The sequence below is a fragment of the Elephas maximus genome, chromosome 19 (assembly GCF_024166365.1).
Source record: "Elephas maximus indicus isolate mEleMax1 chromosome 19, mEleMax1 primary haplotype, whole genome shotgun sequence".
Taxonomy (NCBI): domain Eukaryota; kingdom Metazoa; phylum Chordata; class Mammalia; order Proboscidea; family Elephantidae; genus Elephas; species Elephas maximus.
In genome coordinates this window covers 25,338,753-25,359,388 of record NC_064837.1, presented here as the reverse complement: position 1 = coordinate 25,359,388, position 20,636 = coordinate 25,338,753, and the positions used below count along the sequence as shown (strand labels likewise).

The following is a 20,636-nucleotide window of genomic DNA, read 5'->3' as shown; positions in this document are numbered from 1 at the left end:
AGCAAGCTCTCAGAACAAAACAAGATAGAAAGGCCACATAAACTCACTGAACAATATACCACACAAAACAAGGATACGGGGATTCTAGTTTCTTAAAGTGTATATAGCAATTTTTGGTAAAATCAACCTAATTCAACAGAAATAACGGGTTTTAGATAAAACTTATTAACTTGCCAGAGTGTCAGATGGAGAAATGTTATTGTGATTCTTTATTGAGAAGCTATATCATAAAATAGGTATGGAGCTATCACTTCTCCCTGCAAATTTTATAAAACAGGTTTGGAGCTGCCACTTTTTCCTGCAAATTTCATAACACAGGTCAGCAGCTGCCACCTCTCCCTGAGAATTTGGCAAAACAGGTCAGGAGCTGCCACCTCCCCCTGCAAATTCGGCAAAACAGAGCTGTATTTTCCAGGTTTTCTCTGAGCCACAAAAAGAAACCTAACAAGGAATGCTGAGGGGTTTGGACAGTGTTTTGCTTAGACCGATGTGTACCCTTCATTGCGCGAGAGTTTACTTGCAGGTGGCAGGCAGCCTAGTGCTCTAGCCTGTTCTCTTGACCAACTTATCCTGTCAGGGGAGTCTTTAATGCTCACGATGAGTGCAAGTGACCACCCTAATGGCTTTTACTGGTCGATCTGTGCCTGAATTTTTGTGGCTTGTAGTGGCTCAGAGCATATATTTAAAGAGGTAAAAGTAGGAAAGGGACAAGCATACTGCCAGAGCCAAGTCTCTCTGAGTCTCTGTTCCCAGTTCTTAAGGATGCATCTTAGTGGGCTGCATTCCAGGATTCCTTGAACATTCCCCATTCTCTGCATACACACACTTAAACTCTCACACAATTCGGTGCACCAACTTAACAGGTACCTGAACCTTCTGTGCCCTCAGTGGCCAATTTCTCCCACTTCTTGAGACTCTTCTAAGGCCTTACCTAGGAATTACCCTGTTACTTACCAAATAACCTCAGATTCCTAATGCCCTCAAAAGTTAATTTCTCCCACTTTGGGGACTCTTCTAAGGCCTTACCTAGACACTTACCAAACAACCCAGGTGTGTTTCATGTCTCTCCCAGAGCCATCGTTTGGGCTCCAAGGTCTCCAGGAGACATCTCCTGGTGGCACCAGACATTGGGGCCAATCTATTTTCCAATCCACCTCAGGAACTGAGCAGATGGCTCCTGACTGGCTCGCCAGAAATGTTACCAGGTGGAAACTCCAGGTTTTTACTCGACATGACTGGTATTGACCAGTAAATGAGACTGAGGTGGGAGAACAGGAAAAACACATTTATTTCATTATACAAGGAAATGGGATCAGTGGTGTAACCGAACAAGGGTTTTTGCCCTGTTTTTTATTAGCCAATCGAAATAAGATGGATGACACACCACCGTTTGCAAGGGAAACAGAAAGTGGAAATTTATTGTTTGTGCAAATAAGGAGCAACGTGTGGCCTAGCAGGTGAAAGACCACGTGCTCCCCATCTGAGAGGGTTGGGGAGTTTTTACTTCCTGTGGCACCTGGGGGCTGGGTTTGGTGCCTGAACTCTCCACCCTTACCCCTCCCATGTCCACATTTGGGGGTCCAGATGCTGAATCATGTTGGTGATGCTCAGGTCCAAGGACAGATTGAGGACGCCATTCTTCAGGTCCTGTGCATGTGCCAAAATCTTGGTTTGTGCATGCATGGGATTCTGGTGCCAAATTCAAACTGTGCTTAGGGCCAAGGTGTGGTCGGGGCAAACTTCAGTTAGAAGCCCTGGCTTGGTGGGCCGTGGGGTGGGGGGGGAACTGTGGTGGAGTGGTGGAAGTCTCAGCAGAGGCTTCAGTGAGAGCTGCTGTTGCCAAGACTGGGGGCCAAGGGCAGGCAGGCAAGTTACTTTAAAGGGGTTTACAAGTAGGGAGTTCATACAAGTTACCTCAGCAAATATTCTTAATCATATTACAAGGCACAATGGGATTTACATACAACCTCCAAGCAAAAGCAGGATTCAAATGCAAGCTGGGGTTGGGTCGGGGAGGAGCCCAGCAAAAGAAATGATTTTCAATACAACACTGTAGGGGAGGAAGCCAGGTAAAGAATAAGCACTATGGGGGCTCTGTCTCAACTTGACTTTGCCATCTGGACTTCTTGAGGGGATGAAAAAATCCCCAGCCTATAGGCTTGGCCAGAAAGAGAGAGCAAGTTCTGCCCCAGCAGAGGGATTAATCTATCCTGATGCAAATGCTGTCATTTTCAAGGCCAGCTTTCCACATGGTTTCTTGTCTAATCCTCTCAAGAATACTGCCAGGCCATTGCTGTTATCCAGCTGCTCTGTGGAGGGAACTGGGCGCAGAGAAGTTAAGCGACTTGTCCAACATCAGAGCTACAAACCCAGGGAGCTGCGAGGTGTGCTGCGGCCTGTGAGCCCACAAATCCAGTGCATAAATCCATCCTCCTGCATCACAGGAAGCCAAACTGCTTCGTGTGGTTCCCACACCGATACACACAGTTCCAAATTCCACAGGTGAAAACATGACCTGTGAAAGCGTCTTTCTCCCTGGCTCACCTTTCCTCCAGTTCCCCGATGCCCCTCCGTACTAATTTCCCATTAATGCTGAGGATATTGAAGTTTTTACCAATTTCTGCAGTCTGAAATTGATCAGACATGCCATCAAGATGCATCGATAAATATTGGTGATTGGAATGCAAAAGTTGGACACAAAGAAGAGGGATCAGTAGTTGGAAAATATGGCCTATGTGATAGAAATGACACCAGAGATCACATGATAGAATTTTGCAAGACCAGCGACTGCCTCATTGCAAATGCTTTCTTTCAATAACATAAACGGTGACTATACCTGTGGACATAGCCAGGTGAAATACACAGGAATCAAATTGACGACATCTGTGGAAAGAGACGATGGAGAAGTTCAGTATCATCAGTCAGAATAAGGCCAGGGGGCGACTGTGGAACAGACCATCAATTGCTCATCTTCAAGTTCAAGTTGAAGCTAAAGAAAATTGGAGCAAGTCTACGAGAGCCAAAATGTAACTTTTAGTATATCCCGCCTGGATTTAGAGAGCAACTCAAGAATAGATTTGATACATTGAACACTAATAACTAAAGGCCAGATGAGTTGTGGAATGACATTGAGGACATCATACATGTAGAAAGCAAAAGTCATTAAAAAGACAGGAAAGAAAGAAAGACCAAAATGGATGTCAGAAGAGACTCTGGAACTGACTCTTGAACATAGAGCAGCTAAAGTAAAAGGAAGAAATGATGAAGTAAAAGAGCTAAACAGAAAATTTCAAAGAGTAGCTTGAGAAGACAGAGTAAAGCCTTGTAATGAAATGTACAAAGATCTGGTGTTAGAAAACCAAAAGAGAAGAACACACTGACCATCTCTCAAGCTGAAAGAACAGAAGAAACAAATTCAAGCCTCAAGTTGCAATCCCAAAGGATTCTACGAGGAAAATATTGAATGAAGTGGGAAGCATCAAAAGTAAATGAAGGAATACACAGAGTCGCTGTACCAAAAAGAACTGGTTGGTGTTCACCCATTTCAGGAAGTATCATATGATCAAGAATCGATAGCATTGAAGGAAGAAGTCTGAGCTGCACTGAAGGCATTGTCGAAAAACAAGGCTCCAGGAATTGACATACTACCAACTGAGATGTTTAAGCAAACTATGCAGCGCTGGAGGTGCTCACTCATCTATGCCAAGAAATTTGGAAGACAGCTTCCTGGCCAACCAATAGGAAGATATCCATATTTGTGCCCCTTCCAAAGAAAGGTGATCCAACAGAATGCAGAAATTTTGGAGCAATATCATTAATATCACACACAAGTAAAATTTTGCTGAAGATCGTTCAAAAGTGGTGCAACCGTACATCAACAGGGAACTGCCAGAACTTCAACCTGGATTCAGGACATGGAACGAGGGATATCCTCACTGAAGCAGAGAATACCAGAATGATGTTTACCTGTGTTTTATTAACTATGAAAAGGCATTTGACTGTGCGGATCTTAACAAATTATGGATAACACTGTGAAGAATGGGAATTCCAGAACACTTAATTGTGCTTATGAGGAACCTGTACTTAGACCAAGAAGCAGTCTTTTGAACAGAACAAGGGGAAACTGGGTGGTTTAAAGTCAGGAAAGATATGTGTCAGCGTTGTATCCTTCGCCATACTTATTCATTCTGTATGCTGAACAACTAATCTGAGAAGGTGGACTAGATGAAGAATGGGGCATCAGGATTGGGGGAAGACTCATTAACAACTTGTGATATGCAGATGACACAATCTTGCTTTCTGAAAGTGAAGAGGACTTGAAGCACTTACTGATGAAGATCAAAGACTATGTCCTTCAGTATGGATTACACCTCAACATAAAACAAAAATCCTCACAACTGGGGCAATAAGCAACATTATCGTAAACAGAGAAAAGATTTGAAGTTGTCAAGGATTTCATTTTACTTGGATCCACACTCAACGCCCATGGAAGCAGCAGTCAAGGAACCAAACAATGTATTGCATTGGGCAAATTTGCTGCAAAAGACCTCTTTAAAATATTAAAAAGCAAAGATGTCACTTTGAGGGCAAAGGTGTGCCTGACCCAAGCCATGGTATTTTCAGTTGCCTCATATGCATGTGAAAGGTGGACAATGAATAAGGAAGACTGAAGAAAAATTGATGCCTTTGAATTATGGCATTGGTGAAGAATATTGAATATACCATGGACTGCCAGAAGGACGAGCAATTCTGTCTTGAAGAAGTACAGCCAGAATGCTTCTTAGAAGTAAGGATGATAAGATTTCATCTTGCGTGCTTTGGGCATGTTATCAGCAGGGAGCAGTCCCTAGAGAGGGACATCATACTTGGTGAAGTAGAGGGTCAGGGAAAAAGAAGAGGACCCTCAATGAGAAGGACTGACAAGGTGGCTACCATGATGGGCTCAAGGTTAACAAGGGTTTTGAGGATGGCACAGGACAGAAAGTGTTCTGTTCTGTTCTGTTGTGCATAGGGTCCCTGTGAGTTGGAACCGACTCAATGGCATCTAAACAACAACATTGCTCTTGTAACAAGTTTAGTGGCTTTAAACAACATAAATTTATTCGCTTACAATTGGGGAGGTCAGAGCCCTAAAACAAAGGTGTTGACCAGGCTGTGTTCCTTCTGAAGGTTCTAGGGGAACATCTGTTTCCTGGTCTTTTGTACTTTCTAGAGGCTGCATGCATTCCTTGGCTGGTGAACCCTTCTTCAATTTTCAAAAACAGCAGAAACCTCTTGCTTCTGTCATCACATCTATTACTGACTCCAGTCCCCCAGCCTCCCTCTTACAAGGACCCTGTGATTACATTGGGCCCAACTGGATAATCCAGGATAATCTTCCCATCTCAAAATCCTTAATTTAATCACATCTGCAAAGTCCCTCTTACCACTTAAAGTAACATATTCACAGATTCTGGGAAGTAGGGTGCAGACATCTCTGGAGTAGTCATTATTCAGATGACCATATCCTTCTTGGGATCACCTAGTATTATCAGATTCTAATGAATTCTCATAAATAGTGTTGTTGTTGTTAGGTGCCATCCAGTCAGTTCTGCCTCATAGCAATCCTGTGTACAACAAAACAAAACGCTGCCTGCGCCTGTGCCATCCTCATAATCATTTCTGTGTTTGAGTTCCTTGTTGCAGCCACTGTGTCAGTCCATCTCGTTGAGGGACTTCCTCTCTTTTGCCATCCCTCAATTTTACCAAGCATAATGTCCTTCTTCAGGAACAGGTCCCTCCTGATAATATGTCCAAAGTAAGTGAGATGAAGTCTCTCCATCCTTGTTTATAAACAGCATTCTGGCTGTACTTCTTCCAAGACGGATTTGTTCGTTCTTCTGGTAGTCCATAGTCTATTCAGTATTCTTCACCAACATCATAATTCAAAGGCATCAGTTCTTCTTTAGTCTTCCTTAGTCATTGTCCACCTTTCATATGCATATGAGGTGACTGAAAATACCATGGCTTGGGTCAGGTGCACCTTAGTCCTCTAGGTGACATCTTAGCTTTGTAACACTTTAAAGAGGTCTTTTGCAGCAGATTTATCCAATGCAATACATTGTTTGATTTCTTGACTGCTGCTTTCATGGGCATCGATTGTAAAATGAAACTCTTGACAAGTCCAAAATTTTCTTTGTTTATCTTGACATTGCTTCCTGGTCCAGTTTTGAGGATTTTTGTTTTGGTTATGTTGAGGTGTAACCCATATTGGAGGCTATAGTCTTTGATCTTCACCAGTAAGTGCTGATGTCATTTGTGTAAAAAATGGGTGAGGAAAGTATATCCGTGCATAATTTCCATACAAATGACATCAGTCCACATTAGTGCTCAAAGAGTTCCCTCTTCCTCTTCTTCTGTTGTCTTTAAGGCTTCCTAGACTCTACCGTATGGCAATACTATAATCTATTTCACCATTTTCCTATTGGTTGACTTTCAGGCTGTTTCTAATCCTTTGCTATTTTAATGTTGCAACAAATAAATCTTGTTTGTATGATTATATAAGAACAAAACAAAAGCCATTGCCATCAAGTCAGTTAATACTCATAGCGCCCCTGCAGGTTAGAGTAGAACTTCCCCATAGGGTTTCCCAGGCTGTAATCTTTATGGAAGCAGACTGCCACATCCTCATCCCATGAAGCAGCTGGTGGGTTCCTTTCAGTCAGCAACCAAGTGCTTAACTAGTGCATTAGCAGGGCCCCTACTGCATGATTATACTCGCTTTAAAATAATTTTGTTTTTCAGAATCTGGGAATTACTGTTTAAGACATATTGCCATGTCTCAAAGGTTTTTTGGAGAAATTGTTACCTTAAAGACTAATCTGTCCTACTCCATACCCACGATGTGTGTTCTTTCTTCCTTCATCTCCAACCTGCTTAATGTCTACTATGCACTTACCATCCCCACCCAGTACCCCCTACCCCATCAAGCCCTGCTGTCAGTTCTTTTACCTCAGTGTGAATAGGCTTAAGTGAAGGTCTCTTGCTTCACCGTATTTGCACTTTAAGCATGATCTCTTAGGATGGTATGAAAGGCTTTGTCCTCTCTTAAGAGAATTCCAGCTTGCAACAAACATATGAGAGGAGTATTTTTCAGGGAAGACAGGCTTCCAGATACCCTTGAAATCATACTAAGCAATGCTGGTCCATGTTTATATTAGGTTGACTCTGCTTTCCCTGAGGAGCCCTGGTGGCAGAGTGGTTAAGAGCTCAGGCTGCTAATCAAAAGGTTGGCAGCTTGAATCCACCAGTCACTCCTTGAAAACCCTATGAGGGAGTCCTACTCTGTCCTATAGGGTCACTATCAGGTTTTTTTTTTTTTATTCCCCCAAAACTGATGTTACCAGGGAAGAAGTCAGAGAGAACCCAGAGACACAGAGAAGCTGCGGTTTGCTGAAGGCCACCAAAGTATTTAATAACACAGTTAGACTTAACCCAAGTTGCAAAAAAAAAAAAAAAAAGGAACTCTCCCCCAAATGTCTGTAGACCTCAGAGGCTGTCTGAATGTGACAGGAGAAATCCCGGCATTACTGAGGGCTTTTCCAGTGCTAGCTGTATGCACTGAGCTGGGGTTGGTTTCCTGTGGCTTCTGTGTCATGGTACAACTCAAAACACAGGCCAGGAAGCAATGGCCACCGGGGTGAATGTGCAATGAATTTGGGTATAGGATGTTTTCTTTCACCTGCTCAGAGTTTGTTTAACTTATGATAGAAAGCTCAAACACCCAGCAAGAATAGTATCATAAACAACACGCACCCATCGCCCAGCTGAGACCATTATCAGCTCACAACCAATAGTACGTCACCTCTACCCCCACCTACTTCCCTTTCCACCCTTGGGTTATTCTGAAGCAAATTCAGATATTACACCATTTCCTTTGCAAGTATTTCAATATGTGTCCCTGTAAGGGATTCTTACACTATGCTTTTAAAAAGATTTTTCACAGAAGCTAGAAAATAAAATTCTGATTTCCGTCTTCTCTTAAAAATTTGGCGCTCTGCCAACACTGGGCCTGGATGGCAACAATTGGTTAAAGCTGAGTGGACGCTGCCCTGTTAGATGAGAAATGTGACATATGGTTTGTCATAGTCCACACCACTCCCTACTGTGTCCTATCTGGCCATCTCACTCATTTACATTACCTGCTGCCTCCGGGAATTATTTAATTTTTGTAGGGAATTGACATACAGAAGATGTTAGAGAAGAAATTAACAATGTGAAAATCAGCTAAGATATAGAACAGTGTTTTCATGCAGGTTGTAGAACCACATTGAATAAAAGGTGTCCCGGAGATAAAGTTTGAAAGTTGGGAATAGCCAGTTTGGGAATTTTGCTCATAGAGTCCAAGGGGGTGGAGGAGGAGAGGACCCTACTATGTGCCAGGCTGTTCTGCAGACTTTTCTCACTGAGTCATCGCAAGAATCCTATGAAGTAGGACCATGCTTGTCCCTAATTTACAGTTGAGAAAACTGAGGCAAAGAGATGTTAAATTGACTGCCCAAGGCTACTCAGATTATAAGCAGCAGAGCTGGGATTCAGACTCGGAGTATGCCTGACTCTATAACAGATGTGTACCTCACCACAGCCGCTGCTCCCATGGAGAGGCCCACAGGACAGAATTTGATAAAGTGGTTGCCAGTGGAACCTAGGACAAATGAAGATACCACACCGGGGCTTCGGAGGCCACTGAGGGCCTGAGGGAAGGGATGGTGTCTTAGGCTGTGTTCCCTAGAGAGGCAAAACCAGTCAAGTATATATATGTATTAAATACAGAGAGTGAGATTTATTTCAAGGAAATATATCAAGTAGTTGTGGAGGCTGGCAATTCCCAAATCTGTGGGTCAGGGGCCAGGCTGAAGGCTTCTCTTAACTCACTGATTGCAGGTGCTGATGAACCCAAAACTGGTAGGTCAGACGGCAGGCTGCTGGCTTACAGGGCTTCGGAAGCTGGGGAATCTAAAATCTGCAGGTCAGGTGGCAGGCTGCTGGCTCATGTCCCAAGAACCAGAGTTCAGAGGATGATGAGTCAGATGCAGGATCAGAGAGGGTGAGTTTTGCCAGAACATCCATATATGTTCCATGCAGGCCACACTCCCAAGGAAACTTTCATTTCAACTGATTGGCTGCTCACATCAGATCACAAAATGGAGGGTGATTATATAGTACCTGCCAAGCCACTGAGAATCATGGCCTAGCCAAAGTGACACATAACCTTAACCATCATAAATGGGGAACCTAGGGGCAGGAGTAGAGAACGGGTGGCCCCATGGCACAAAGGGCTGGGGAAGCGGCACTGCCAGAGATGGCTGGGAGGGCAAAGGTCATGGTCACCATTGTCCATTGGGGCAATGGGAATGCCTTCTTATCCTTCTTAGGAGAGCAGAAGGGTTACCCTCCAGAATAGGTTGATGGGACCCTTTGATCCTTTGGACCTCTTGGGTTCCTGGGTAGGGCCCTAGGGCCTTTGCTGGGAGCTTGGCCTAGGGTGCTGCAGCCCCCATTGCTACACTGGTTCCTTCCCATCTCAGTCAGGGCCCATGTACTTGCTACTTCCCATGCCTCCACAGCCCTCCTGCTGGTGAACTCTAAGTGGGCTCGGCTTGCTGTGACTTCCTCTCCCACCTTCAAGGGAGGTCAGCCCCCCTCACATCCTCTCAGAACCCACAGTAAACTTATCACAGTCACAGAATGTTGTGTAATTAGATCAACTGGTGTCCACCTCCTCACACAGTCAGAAGATCTATAAGGCTGAGAGACTTAATCTGCCTAGTTCACAGCCACACTCTCTGCCCCCAGCACGGCCCCTGACACACACAGGCAGCCGTTAGCAAGTGCTGACAGAGAGCCAATAGAGCAGCAGACAGACTGACTGGTCTCCACCTTTTCCTCCCTGCAGAGCGTCCCTTTCCAGGGGACAATCCTAGGGGGCCTCCAGGATGGACTTCAGATCATCATCAAGGGGGCCGTTCTTTCCTCCAGTGGATCCAGGTACCTGGCACAGATGTTTCTCTCCAGCCTGTCCCTTAGCAAACCATGGAGCCTGTCAGCCCTGGTCCGTTCAACCAACAACCTCCCTGCTGTGCCCTCACCTGGCTCCTGCAATGCAGATGTGACCTCCTCCACAGCACCCACCACCTGAGGGCAGTACTCCCATAGACTCCAGGGCTAACAGGCCCCTGGGACCCTGGGCCTGCAAGGAGCACCAAATTTAAGGAAGGAAGTAGACCCCTGCAGAGGCAGATAATTATGTTACAGGCTTGAACTTTACAGACTATGACCCAGAGTTGCGAAAGTTTAACTTGCTTCATTTCCCGTAACGGTTCTCTTCTACTTTGGAACCCTCATTCTGCTGATGTGAAAATATTTAAAGTTTCTACCAAAAGTAATTTGGTATGTTTTAGTTTCAAAGTCTTTGCCCTGCCTGTCTCTCTGTGTCAGTCTTCTCTTTTTAAGTACACAGCTCAGATTGGGTTAGGACCCATCCTTACTTCAATAGGACCTCATGTTAACTGATAACATTTTCAAAGACTCTATTTCCGAACAAGGTCACATTCGCAGGTATAAGGGTTAGGGGGACACAATTCAACAGGTACTTGTGTTGGGAGCTCCCTGAACACCACTCAGTCACTCTGCAGGAAGAGGGACACCAGTTGTTGTCAAGTCGACCCCAGCTCATGGTGACCCCATGTGCGTCAGAGTAGAACTGTGCGCCATAGGGTTCTCAGTGGCTGACTTTTTGGAAGTAGATGGCCAGGCCTTTCTTCTGAGGTCCCTCTGGGTAGACTTGAGCCACCAAACTTTCATTAGCAGCCAAATGTGTTAACTCTTTGCACTACCATGAGCCGGTAGGAAGAGAGTCATGCCCTCTCCTGGACGCAGTAACTTGAGAGCAGTGTGGTTCCGTGGTCATCCCAAATGACCAACAGTGCAGAGTGGGGGCCTGAGTCTAGGCCCACCTGGCTTTAGGAGTTCTACTTCCACACCTCACATGTTCCTGACAGAAATCCCAACATCCAGTATGGGAAAGATGCTCATATTATAAGTTGTCATGCCCAGAGAGCTAATATTCATTCTATGCCTCACCTTTTAGACAAGATCTTTATATGTACATCCCCATCCATTTACATGTTCTTTAATTTCGTTCTTTTCCTTCCCAACTGACCATGCTTAACAACTTCCATTTTTCATATAAATTTGTAGTTAATATCTAAGACCTATGCTTCTGGGTGCTAGTGTCAACATTTTTCTTTACCCATTTTCTTTTTATTTCTAGAAGATAATGCTGTAAGGGTGAAATGCAATAATGACACAAAAAAACACCAAATCCAAATTAGGTGAACAAAAATGATGCCAACGAATTAGTCTCTGCCACACAGTTTGTATGCAAGTTCCTAGACAAACGTAGATCAAAGGCACTGAGGACTTCCTGTTAACACCACTGGCAATAAACGGTGCTACAGAAGACTATTTGATTTCCCTTGGCCTAGGTTTTCCGTGAACTTTCAGACTGGTAGCGATGAAAAGGACATTGCCTTCCACTTCAACCCTCGGTTTGAAGAAGGTGGGTATGTGGTCTGCAATACAAAGCAGAAAGGATCCTGGGGGCCCGAGGAGAGGAAGATGCAAATGCCTTTCCAGAAGGGGCAGCCCTTTGAGATCTGTGTCCTGGTGCAGAGCCCGGATTTCAAGGTGAGCAGGAACCCCCCTATTTCTCCTGGGCCCCATCCCCAAGCTCCCAGCCCCTCCAGCCCCATCACACTGAGGGCGTGGCCTTTAACTAATCACATCCATTGGGATCAGGTGGTAGCAAAACCCTTCTCTAAAAACAGGACCATTGTCTTGTGACGTCCTTACCAATGACTGCACAGTCTCCTCACACACCTTCATCTGCGTCAACAAGTGCACCTGTTGCTTCTTTTACTCAGAAGATCAGAACTAGATATGTCACGTGCTGCTTTTTGACCTTGTGTCTTTAAAAAAAATAAACAGTTGCTGTCGTGTGGACTCTGACTCACGGAAACATCACACGTGTCAGAGTAGACCTGTGCTCCATAGCGCAGTTGCCTGGTTTTTTTAGAAGTGGACCACCAAGCCTTTCTTGTGAGGCACCTCTGGGTGGACCTGAACCGCCTGCCTTTTAATTAGCAGCCAAGCATGTTCATTAACTGTTTGCGTCACCCAGGCATCTGCCTGTGAAGTCCAAGTTAACTCTGCTTCTCTGCCATAGCCCTTCCTCTACTTCAGGACTGTGATAACGTCTAGTTTTCTGCAACATTGTACCAGCCTTTATCTAGGTTCCACTAATTGCTTAGTTTTTTAAGCTATTGCAAATTACTTCTGTGAATAGTGTCTCTCAACCTGGGGAGTTGGGTGGGAGAGAGTACATCTGGGTCTATGCTTGTCTATATGAACAAGGACACACCCACCCACTCAATGTAAAAGCTGGGGTTGCCTCTCCCCTTCTCCCCAGTGTACATTCCTACTGGTGGCGCACAGGTAAGTAACACCCCAGGTGAACTATGATTAGGAAGACAACCCTACTGCAATAAGTCAACAAGCATACCGTAAGAACTAAGTTAAAGCCAAGTAGAGATTGGGTTTGGATGTGCTTTGGATCCCATACATATGCCTCTAACTGGCACAGGATGGATGTGAAAAGCATACCTGGGGCTGAATTTCAAGAAACAGTGGCCACGAGGCTCACATGTGTTCCTCCACCTGGGGTGGGATTCCTCTCCTGGAATATGCACTCCCTTGGCACTGGGTTTGGTTTTTTGGTGTTTTGGCAGGTGGCAGTGAACGGGAGCCATTTCCTGCAGTACTCACATCGCGTGCCCTTCCACCGCGTGGACACCATTTCGGTCCAAGGTGCTCTGCGGCTATACTCCATCGAGTTCCAGGTCAGACTGTCCACCTGGCACCCGTCCCGGGGGCTGGGGCACAGGGCCTAGACTGTCTGTGCCTAGGTCCTGTTGGGTGGGCCTAAAGGTACCAGTCTAATCTCCTACCCTGGTGACTTTGGGGACACACCTCTGGCTCCAAGTCCTGGTGTCTGTCTTCCCCTTCACCTCTGTCATCATGAGCTTCATGTGTCACTATCTCTGTCTGGAGCACCTTAGTCTCACAGACTCCTCAGCTACTTGGCTGTCTGTTGCTCTCCATTTCCACCCCGGTTAGGAGGCAATGTGAGCCCAGAAAGAGCCGAGGCTGGGAAATCAGATTTAATCCAGTTCGAATTCCCAGCTTGGCCATTCTTATTGGTTGTGGGCTCTTAGATGAGTGACTTTGCCTCTCCCAGCCTCAGTTTCCTCATCTGTAGAATGAGCATAAACATTGCCATTCCATGGTATGTTGTGTGAGGAAATATATGTCAGAGGTCACCAAATGTCCTCCAGGGGCCTCACAACGGATAATTTGACCCTCTCATGTTTCAAATATTTTGAATGCTTTGGCCACATCTAAAAGGCCGGGAGGTACCACAATTGAGGTATATTGGGCTCACATTCTTGAAGCTGGATTGGGGTTGCTGGCACCACCATTGGCCTTTGTGTGGGCTAGCCTGGGATGAGTGAAGCACATGGTAGGCCTGCAACACATATGGGTTCCTCTCCCTTTGGTCCTCATCTCTCCTATTTCTTCCCTACACACTCTCTCCCCCGTGGGGTGGGAGAGGGAGAGGGAGAGAATGACACCCTGTTGTACTCGCTGGAGCCTGGTCTTGTCTCTCTCTTTCTCTCCACCGGCCTCTGCACTCCCCTGCCTGCCTGGCTTGCTCCCTTTTGCCCCTGCCACTGTCTCTCCACTCTTCCGTGGCTGTACTAATGCTTGTTTTCCCCCTGTGCTGATTTCTTGTTTTAGCAGAACAGTGGTGCTGCCCCTGTCCAGCCCGTCTTCTCCACAGTGCACTTCTCGCAGCCTGCCCGTCTCCCCCCCAAGCCCAAGGGGCGCAGACCAAAAGTGAGTGAGGCTCAGAGGCCTGGAGGCTGAGCGGTGGCAGGGAGGGACAGCAGGTCTGAGGGGCAGGTTCCAACCACGGACCACTAGGACCTACAGGCTCCATCATACCCACCCCAGGACTTCCCCATCTTCAACCACCAGGACCTAGACCTGGGGATGAGGAAGTGTCCTTGACTCCTCCCACTTCCTCCTTAATATCTCTCCAGTGGGCCAACTCCTCTCCCTGTGCAAGGCCACAGCCTTGGTTCAGGCTGCTGTGATCCTTGGTCAAGATGACCATGGTCCTGCCTAACATGTATCCACTGCCTCAGTGACCTTCTAGAAGCAAATCTGATCGCATCCCATCTCTGCTTAAAAATCTTAGTACTTCCAAGCCTTCCAAATACAGCCCAAACTCCCCAGCAGGACATACAGAATTTTCCCCAATATTGCCCCAACTCACCTCACAGCCCCACCCAGCCTCTGCTGTTCACAAGCCCTCTCTGGTGTCATGCTTTTGCACATGTTGTCCCCAGTGCCAAAAACACTCTTTGCCAACCTCAACCTTCCAGCAGGCTCCTAATCCCTCCAGTGCTCTGTCTAGATGTCGCTTCTTTGCAGAGGTTTCCCTGCCCACGTAATTGTTGGATATGCCCCTCTGTGTTCCCATGGACTTTATGCATATCTGTGCTGGTCACCACGTTGCACTGTTATTGTGTTTACCTGTTTGTTCCCAGCACTCCACCCTCACCTTTCCTATGCCCATGAGCCATTTGAGGGCTGGGATGGTGACTTTTTAATTTTTGTATCCCCAGCACTTTGCACAGTGCCAGGTGTGCACTAGGACTCAATAAATGAATGTGGAGTGTGGTTTGCACATGCAGGACAGATGGAATGGGAGACCAGCCAGGACAAGAATAGTCTGTTGGGTGGGGGCAGGATCCAGGACAGGAAAGGGAGCAGGGCCCACCCTTCCTTTGGCCACCTAAGCAGTGGGGGGTGAGGGGACAGAGGTTCTATTTACCCAGCCTTCCTGTGCCCCATCATGGTACAGATGAGGCACCTGCCTCTTGCCATGCTGACTTCAGGACTGGTGAAGCTCCAGGGAACCTTTAAGGGGCAGCCTAACTTTGGCCCTTCCTGGTGAGGATGGATAAAAGTTGTGGTGGATACAATCAGAGAGAACTAGGTACCATGTTAGATTTTACTACTTGCAACCTGGGTGAGCGTGGGCAAGTTGCTTAATCTTTCTGAACCTGGTTACCTCACTAGCAAAGCATGGAAGCCCAGAGCTTGGCATGCAGTAGGCCTTCAGTAAATACCACTTCCCATCTCTTGGGTGAAATATGACATGGTTTTCCTCTGGAGCTAATGGAGGCAATATGGTCTATATCAAACACGTATTTCTCTCTCTGGGGGAGCCAGTAGGAATATTCCACCTTCTTCAACCCAGACCCTTGCTCATCTGGTTCCATAACCATTAAGTGTACCTGGGATGATGGGTGAGAATCTGGGTGCCAGAGGTTCAGGAAGGCTTGAGAGCAGGAAGGGAGTGAATGTGAGTCTGGAGAGGCATTTCTTACCATGAGAACCTACCCTGGAATTCAGCCATCATCTCTCATCTTCATGAAGTGCCAACAATAACCACCATTTTGATTTTCTCATCCCTTCCAGCCTCCAGACATTTGGTCTGTCAACTCGGCTCCCATTGTAAGTCTCTTGCTCTCTCTTCAGTTTCTCTTCTTTTTGTGGGTTAAATGGAGAAGGCAGGACCAGGCCCTGGATTTCCTTCATTGGGAGGGAAGGGAGCCAAGGCCAGACCCCTTGACCATCTGCCTGGCTTTTGTGGTGGTGCTGGGGACGGGAAGTGTGGGAGGTGGCAGTGTGGGGTTCGCTGGCCCTGATGAATGCGGAACCAACAAGATGAGGAATTTGCTCAAGCTTCTTCCCTTCTGCTGGCAGCCACAGAAGACTGAGGCCCGAAATTCAGTTCTTCTTCCTATTAAGTGAGCCTACCCTGAGAGAAATTTCCCTGAGAAAATGGTCTACAGGCCACAAGTGTAGCCTATTTCTTCTCCAAGAACTTTAACCTTGTGCCCCTGCCCTATTCCCTTGAAAGAAGAAACACCTCTGCCTGCCCATTTTGGGGGTCTGGCCAGGCAGTGGGTTGGAAATAGATGCAATGTTAATTCATCTCAGAGGTGTCCTCTGGTGGTAGGTGGTGGTGAGAGCTTGTTAAGACACTAATTTCTTTCTTCCAGGGTCAAACAATCATTCACACAATGCACAGCACCCCTGGATGGGTATTCCCTGTAAGTCCGAAGATTTTAGTCAGCTCACAGCTCCATTGTTTCCTTCTCAACCGAGGACTGAATTCCCCAGAGACCTAGAGTCAGAAGAAAACGGTTAAGCAAGGAAGATGGGAACATTTGGGGCTGGGCCTGCTGCTCTGGGGATGTGCTGCTAAGACTCTTCTTGGAATAGCAAAGATTCTGGGGTGGGCTGGACTTACCCAGTGGTCAAAACAGCAGATCCTCTAGGAACCAGTAGGGAAATGGGAATACAGTGGCCCCAGCTACTGGACATGAGGTCCTGAGGCTGTATATCCTGAAGAAAAGCCCCAGGATGTCACTATGATCACAGGCTTAGCCTCCTCTTATTCTCTTCTTGCTTGTGCAAATCAATGGGGAATAGTGGGGCTACCTGGGAGGGCTTGAGGGGCAGGTGACCTTGATGGGGTCCAGGGACTTAAATAGAAACTTCATGAAGGCTGCCATGAGAAGGCAGGTGAGTGGGACAGCCCAAGGGGGTGGAAGCCTCCTGACCTCAGCCTCACATTGGAGCATGCCTGTTCAAGTGTGCAGGTGCCTGTGCGTGTGTGCACAACCTCGTTGAATTGCCTGATCTCTTTTCAACAGAATCCTACAATCCCACCTATGGTGTACTCCAGTCCCAGTCCAACTTATGTAAGTGGTTTCTTGGGGAGGGATGGAGGCTTTGCTTGAGCTGGGCACAGTGGGATATGAGAAGCAGCGTGGGAAAGAACCTAGGCCTCACCAAATTCAAGGCTGAAGTTCCTATAAACAGCCAAGTACATCAGAAGACTGTTGAAAGGAGACTTGATAGAGACTTTAAAACAATCTCTTCAACATGATCAAATCATGTGGCCTTCCCTTTTCAGCCCAAGTGTCTTTATGTGCCTGACCAAAGTTCCTTTCTGATGAATTAAGTACATTAATTTGAAGACTGCTGGAAAGTTTCCCTTTGATGTTTGCTAGATGAATAATGATATCATGGGGTGCTTTCTCTAAACTATATTACTCACAGGCACTGCTGCCAAGCTCAGTGGACAGCCCACATTCATGGAAATCTGTATAAAATTCCCCTCTTGCAGTGGCCAGTGGTGGCCCTGGCTGCTGCTGACTGACCTGTCCCCTCCTCCCACAGCTGGTGCCTTACTTCACTGCCATCCCCGGTGGGCTGTACCCATCCAAGTCCATCATTGTGTCGGGCACCATCCTGCCCAATGCCCAGAGGTAAGTAGGGGCCTCAGGGATCTCAGGAATGAGAGAAAAACCCAAGGCCATTCTGGCCACTCTCTTGCCCCAGGGTGTGCTGAGGAGGAAGAGAAGGACTGGGACCCAGGGCTCAGTGGGCAAAGGTGTTTGATGTGAGCTGTTCACCCACAGGTTTCACATTAACCTGCGCTCTGGGAGTGACATCGCCTTTCACCTGAACCCCCGCTTCAACGAGAACACTGTGGTCCGCAACACCCAGATCAACGGTTCTTGGGGATCTGAGGAACGCTGGCTGCCTGGGAAAATGCCCTTCAACCGCGGCCAGAACTTCTTGGTAAGGGACTGAAGCCTGGAGCTCAGAGGCACTGGCACGGGATGCAGAGAGGGTTGGAGTGGAGGGGGCCTGGGGACACATTGAATGGGATGGAGGCTGAAGCTTCTGAGGTGAGGCTGGGCCTAGAAGAAGGCAAAGTATCCAAAAAATTATTATTCAAGTGTTATTGATATTATTAATTTTATTATTATTGTTGTCCCACAAGAGGTAGGTGTTGCCATCTGATTTTTACAGATGACGAAACAAACTCACAAATGCAAGTTATTTGTCTGCAGTCCCAAAGCCAATTAGTGCCATATGGAACCTGAAATTGAAGCATCATTCATTCACTCACTTATTCATTCAACAAATGCATTTATCAACTGTTTTATGGAGGGCCACTCCTTGTAGGAAGCACCCTAGGTGCTGAGGACACAGCCAGGAAGAAGACAGACAAGGTCCTGCATCCACAGTCTCAGTGGGGGAGGAACAAGGAAACAAATGCTGAACAAGATAACTGTAGGTAGGACAGCTGCTATGCAGAAAGCAATAGAGCAATGGGATGCTGTGAGCCCTGAGGCAGGGCCACCCTGCCTGAGAGGGAAGAAGCCAGCCAATCAAGGACCTGTGAGGAAAGCATTCCAGGTGGGCGTGGAGAACAGCTAGTGCAAATGTTGGGAACCATGCCTGTGGCCTGTCAAGAAAGGGGCTTCGGGGTAGAGCGAGGGCAGAGATGTGAGGTGAGGAGGCTAGAGGCTCAGGTTGCAGACAGCAGGCTTTCTCAACCCTGACTACACATTGAGATGAGCAGGGGGCTTAAAACAATTGAGGTGGTGAGCCTGGGCAACTGTATTTGTAAAATATGCCCTAATACTCTGCAACCAGAGTTGGAAATGACTGGTGTAGGGCCTTGAGGGCATAGAAAGGAGTTTGAATTTTAATACACTGGGAGGTTCCAGTTGAGAGGTTGTAGACCAGGGAGAATATATTCTGATTTATAGATAGTTGTGTGACCTTAACTGCTCTGTGCCTCAGTTTCCTCATCTGCAAAACCAGGACAATAATAATCTCGATCCCATAGAGTTGTAAGAATTCAAAGAGATAATAGTTGTAACATGCTGAGGACACATAATGTGTGGGATATAAGCTATGGCGGAGGGGATGATGAGGTTTTAACAGACTCGCTCTGTCTGCCTCATGGAGAATGTATTGGGGTAGAAAAGACAAGTTACGAGTCCAGGTGCAGAGCACTTCTACATGCTGCGTATAGGGATACAAGCCAGAGTTTCTGCTCTTACTGGCTCAGGGGTCAGTTAGGGAGAGGGAAACAACCTTGAGCCATCAAGAGTGTTGGTGTAGGGGAAGTCTGTGGAGGCCCTCAGTTCCAACTAGGAGGGGTTCAGGAGGTAGAGAAAGGTAGGGAAGGCTTGCCGGAAAGGGTTGACTCCTGAAGGGTGATTAGCAGTTATTCCTGTAGGGAAGGTGTATTGGGGTGAGAGAAGAGGTGGAAGGGTATTCTAAGGAGAGGGAACAGCATATGGGAAAGTATGGAAGAAGGAGAGCACATGACATGACATGACATGACATGACATGACATGGCATGGCATGGCATGACATGACATGACTAGAATAGCAAATGATTCAGTATAGCTAGAATGCTGGATGTGGGGTTAACAATATTTGAGGAAGGAAATATTAAGGGAGGGAAGGAGGGAGGGAGACACAAGCCTGCATTTTGTTTGAGGACTTTCCAAGTGTAATGCAAATGTTGTGGCCTCTCTGCCCAGGTGCAGATATTGTGTGAAAGCCTCTGCTTCAGAGTGGCCGTGAACAACCAGCACTTGTGTGAATACAACCACCGCCTGAAGAACCTGCCGGCCATCAACAACTTGGAAGTGGCGGGTGATATCCAGCTGACCCATGTGCAGGCATAAGAAGACCCTGGGCTCTTAGCTGGTGGTCTGGGGTGCATTCCTGTCTGGTCTCCTCGTCATTCAACTCCACTACCCCTGTCCCAGCCCCAGCTCAGCCCTTTCCATCCAGCCTGTGACCTGGGGATTTTCTGGAAGACCATGCCTTGTCTGGCCCTGCTCTGGGCAGCAGTCAGCCTGGAAGGGAAACCCAGCTGGCCAGATTGGCCTTCCTCAGTCAGCAGTGCCTGAGGCTCCAGCTGCCCAAATCCTACCATCCGATGAGAGGGGTACAGTTGGAGGCCCTCTGTGCAGGCTGAGGCCCCACGTTCAGTCCATCAGCAGGGTGGAAGAGTCCTGAGCCTTCCCAATCTCCCCGCACAGGCTTTCCCTCCTCCTCTTTCTCTTAACCACATCCAGCACCCCACTGGACTCCTTCCCAACCCCCAAGTTACCAGCAGTACACTCCAGGTGGGAGGTGATTTCAGCCCCTCCCTTTCTCTGACCTTTAGCCTACACCCTTAGCCTGTACCAATATTACATCCTCTCCAGGATGCCTACGCTGGTGATGCCCCAATAACCTCCACCCAACTGACCTGACCTTTCCCATTGTCACTGGAATAAATAAAAATGCTTACCAGAACAGAGGCATGGAATTGTGTAAGGGAATTAAGGAAAAAAAAATCGAGGTACCTGATAATATCTGAAATGGCCATTTTGAGGACTGGGTGTGATTTCTTGTTTGCTGGTTCTGTTTTCACCCTAGCAGCAGCTATCTTCTGTAGTATTTCTAAGAGATGAATGTCCAGAAATGATGATGTAAGTATACTTCAACCCCCCCATCATATACCTTTTTAATCGCCACACTGAAACCAATATAAGAGACATATACCCTTTTTAGCCAGTTGTCTTACAGAGCTT

The 20,636-nt window shown here is 46.9% G+C and overlaps 1 protein-coding gene across 3 annotated transcripts in view; it reads left to right on the top strand.

The window, feature by feature from the left end:
- LOC126062437 (galectin-9-like) overlaps window positions 1-20,363 on the top strand; it is a 35,387-nt gene extending 15,024 nt beyond the window's left edge. Inside the window, exons 2-11 of one of the 3 annotated variants that reach the window (XM_049859986.1) lie at window positions 9,935-10,026; window positions 11,526-11,727; window positions 12,828-12,938; window positions 13,900-13,995; window positions 15,649-15,684; window positions 16,236-16,286; window positions 16,893-16,940; window positions 17,422-17,510; window positions 17,664-17,826; window positions 19,593-20,363. In XM_049859986.1, coding sequence (XP_049715943.1) covers window positions 9,935-10,026; window positions 11,526-11,727; window positions 12,828-12,938; window positions 13,900-13,995; window positions 15,649-15,684; window positions 16,236-16,286; window positions 16,893-16,940; window positions 17,422-17,510; window positions 17,664-17,826; window positions 19,593-19,739 — 1,035 coding nt within the window. In that variant the 3' untranslated portion in view covers window positions 19,740-20,363. Of the gene's footprint in view, window positions 1-9,934; window positions 10,027-11,525; window positions 11,728-12,827; window positions 12,939-13,896; window positions 13,996-15,648; window positions 15,685-16,235; window positions 16,287-16,892; window positions 16,941-17,421; window positions 17,511-17,663; window positions 17,827-19,592 lie in introns of all 3 variants that reach the window. The other 2 variants (XM_049859984.1, XM_049859987.1) reach the window with 2 other exon arrangements.
- Window positions 20,364-20,636: the final 273 nt, after the last annotated feature.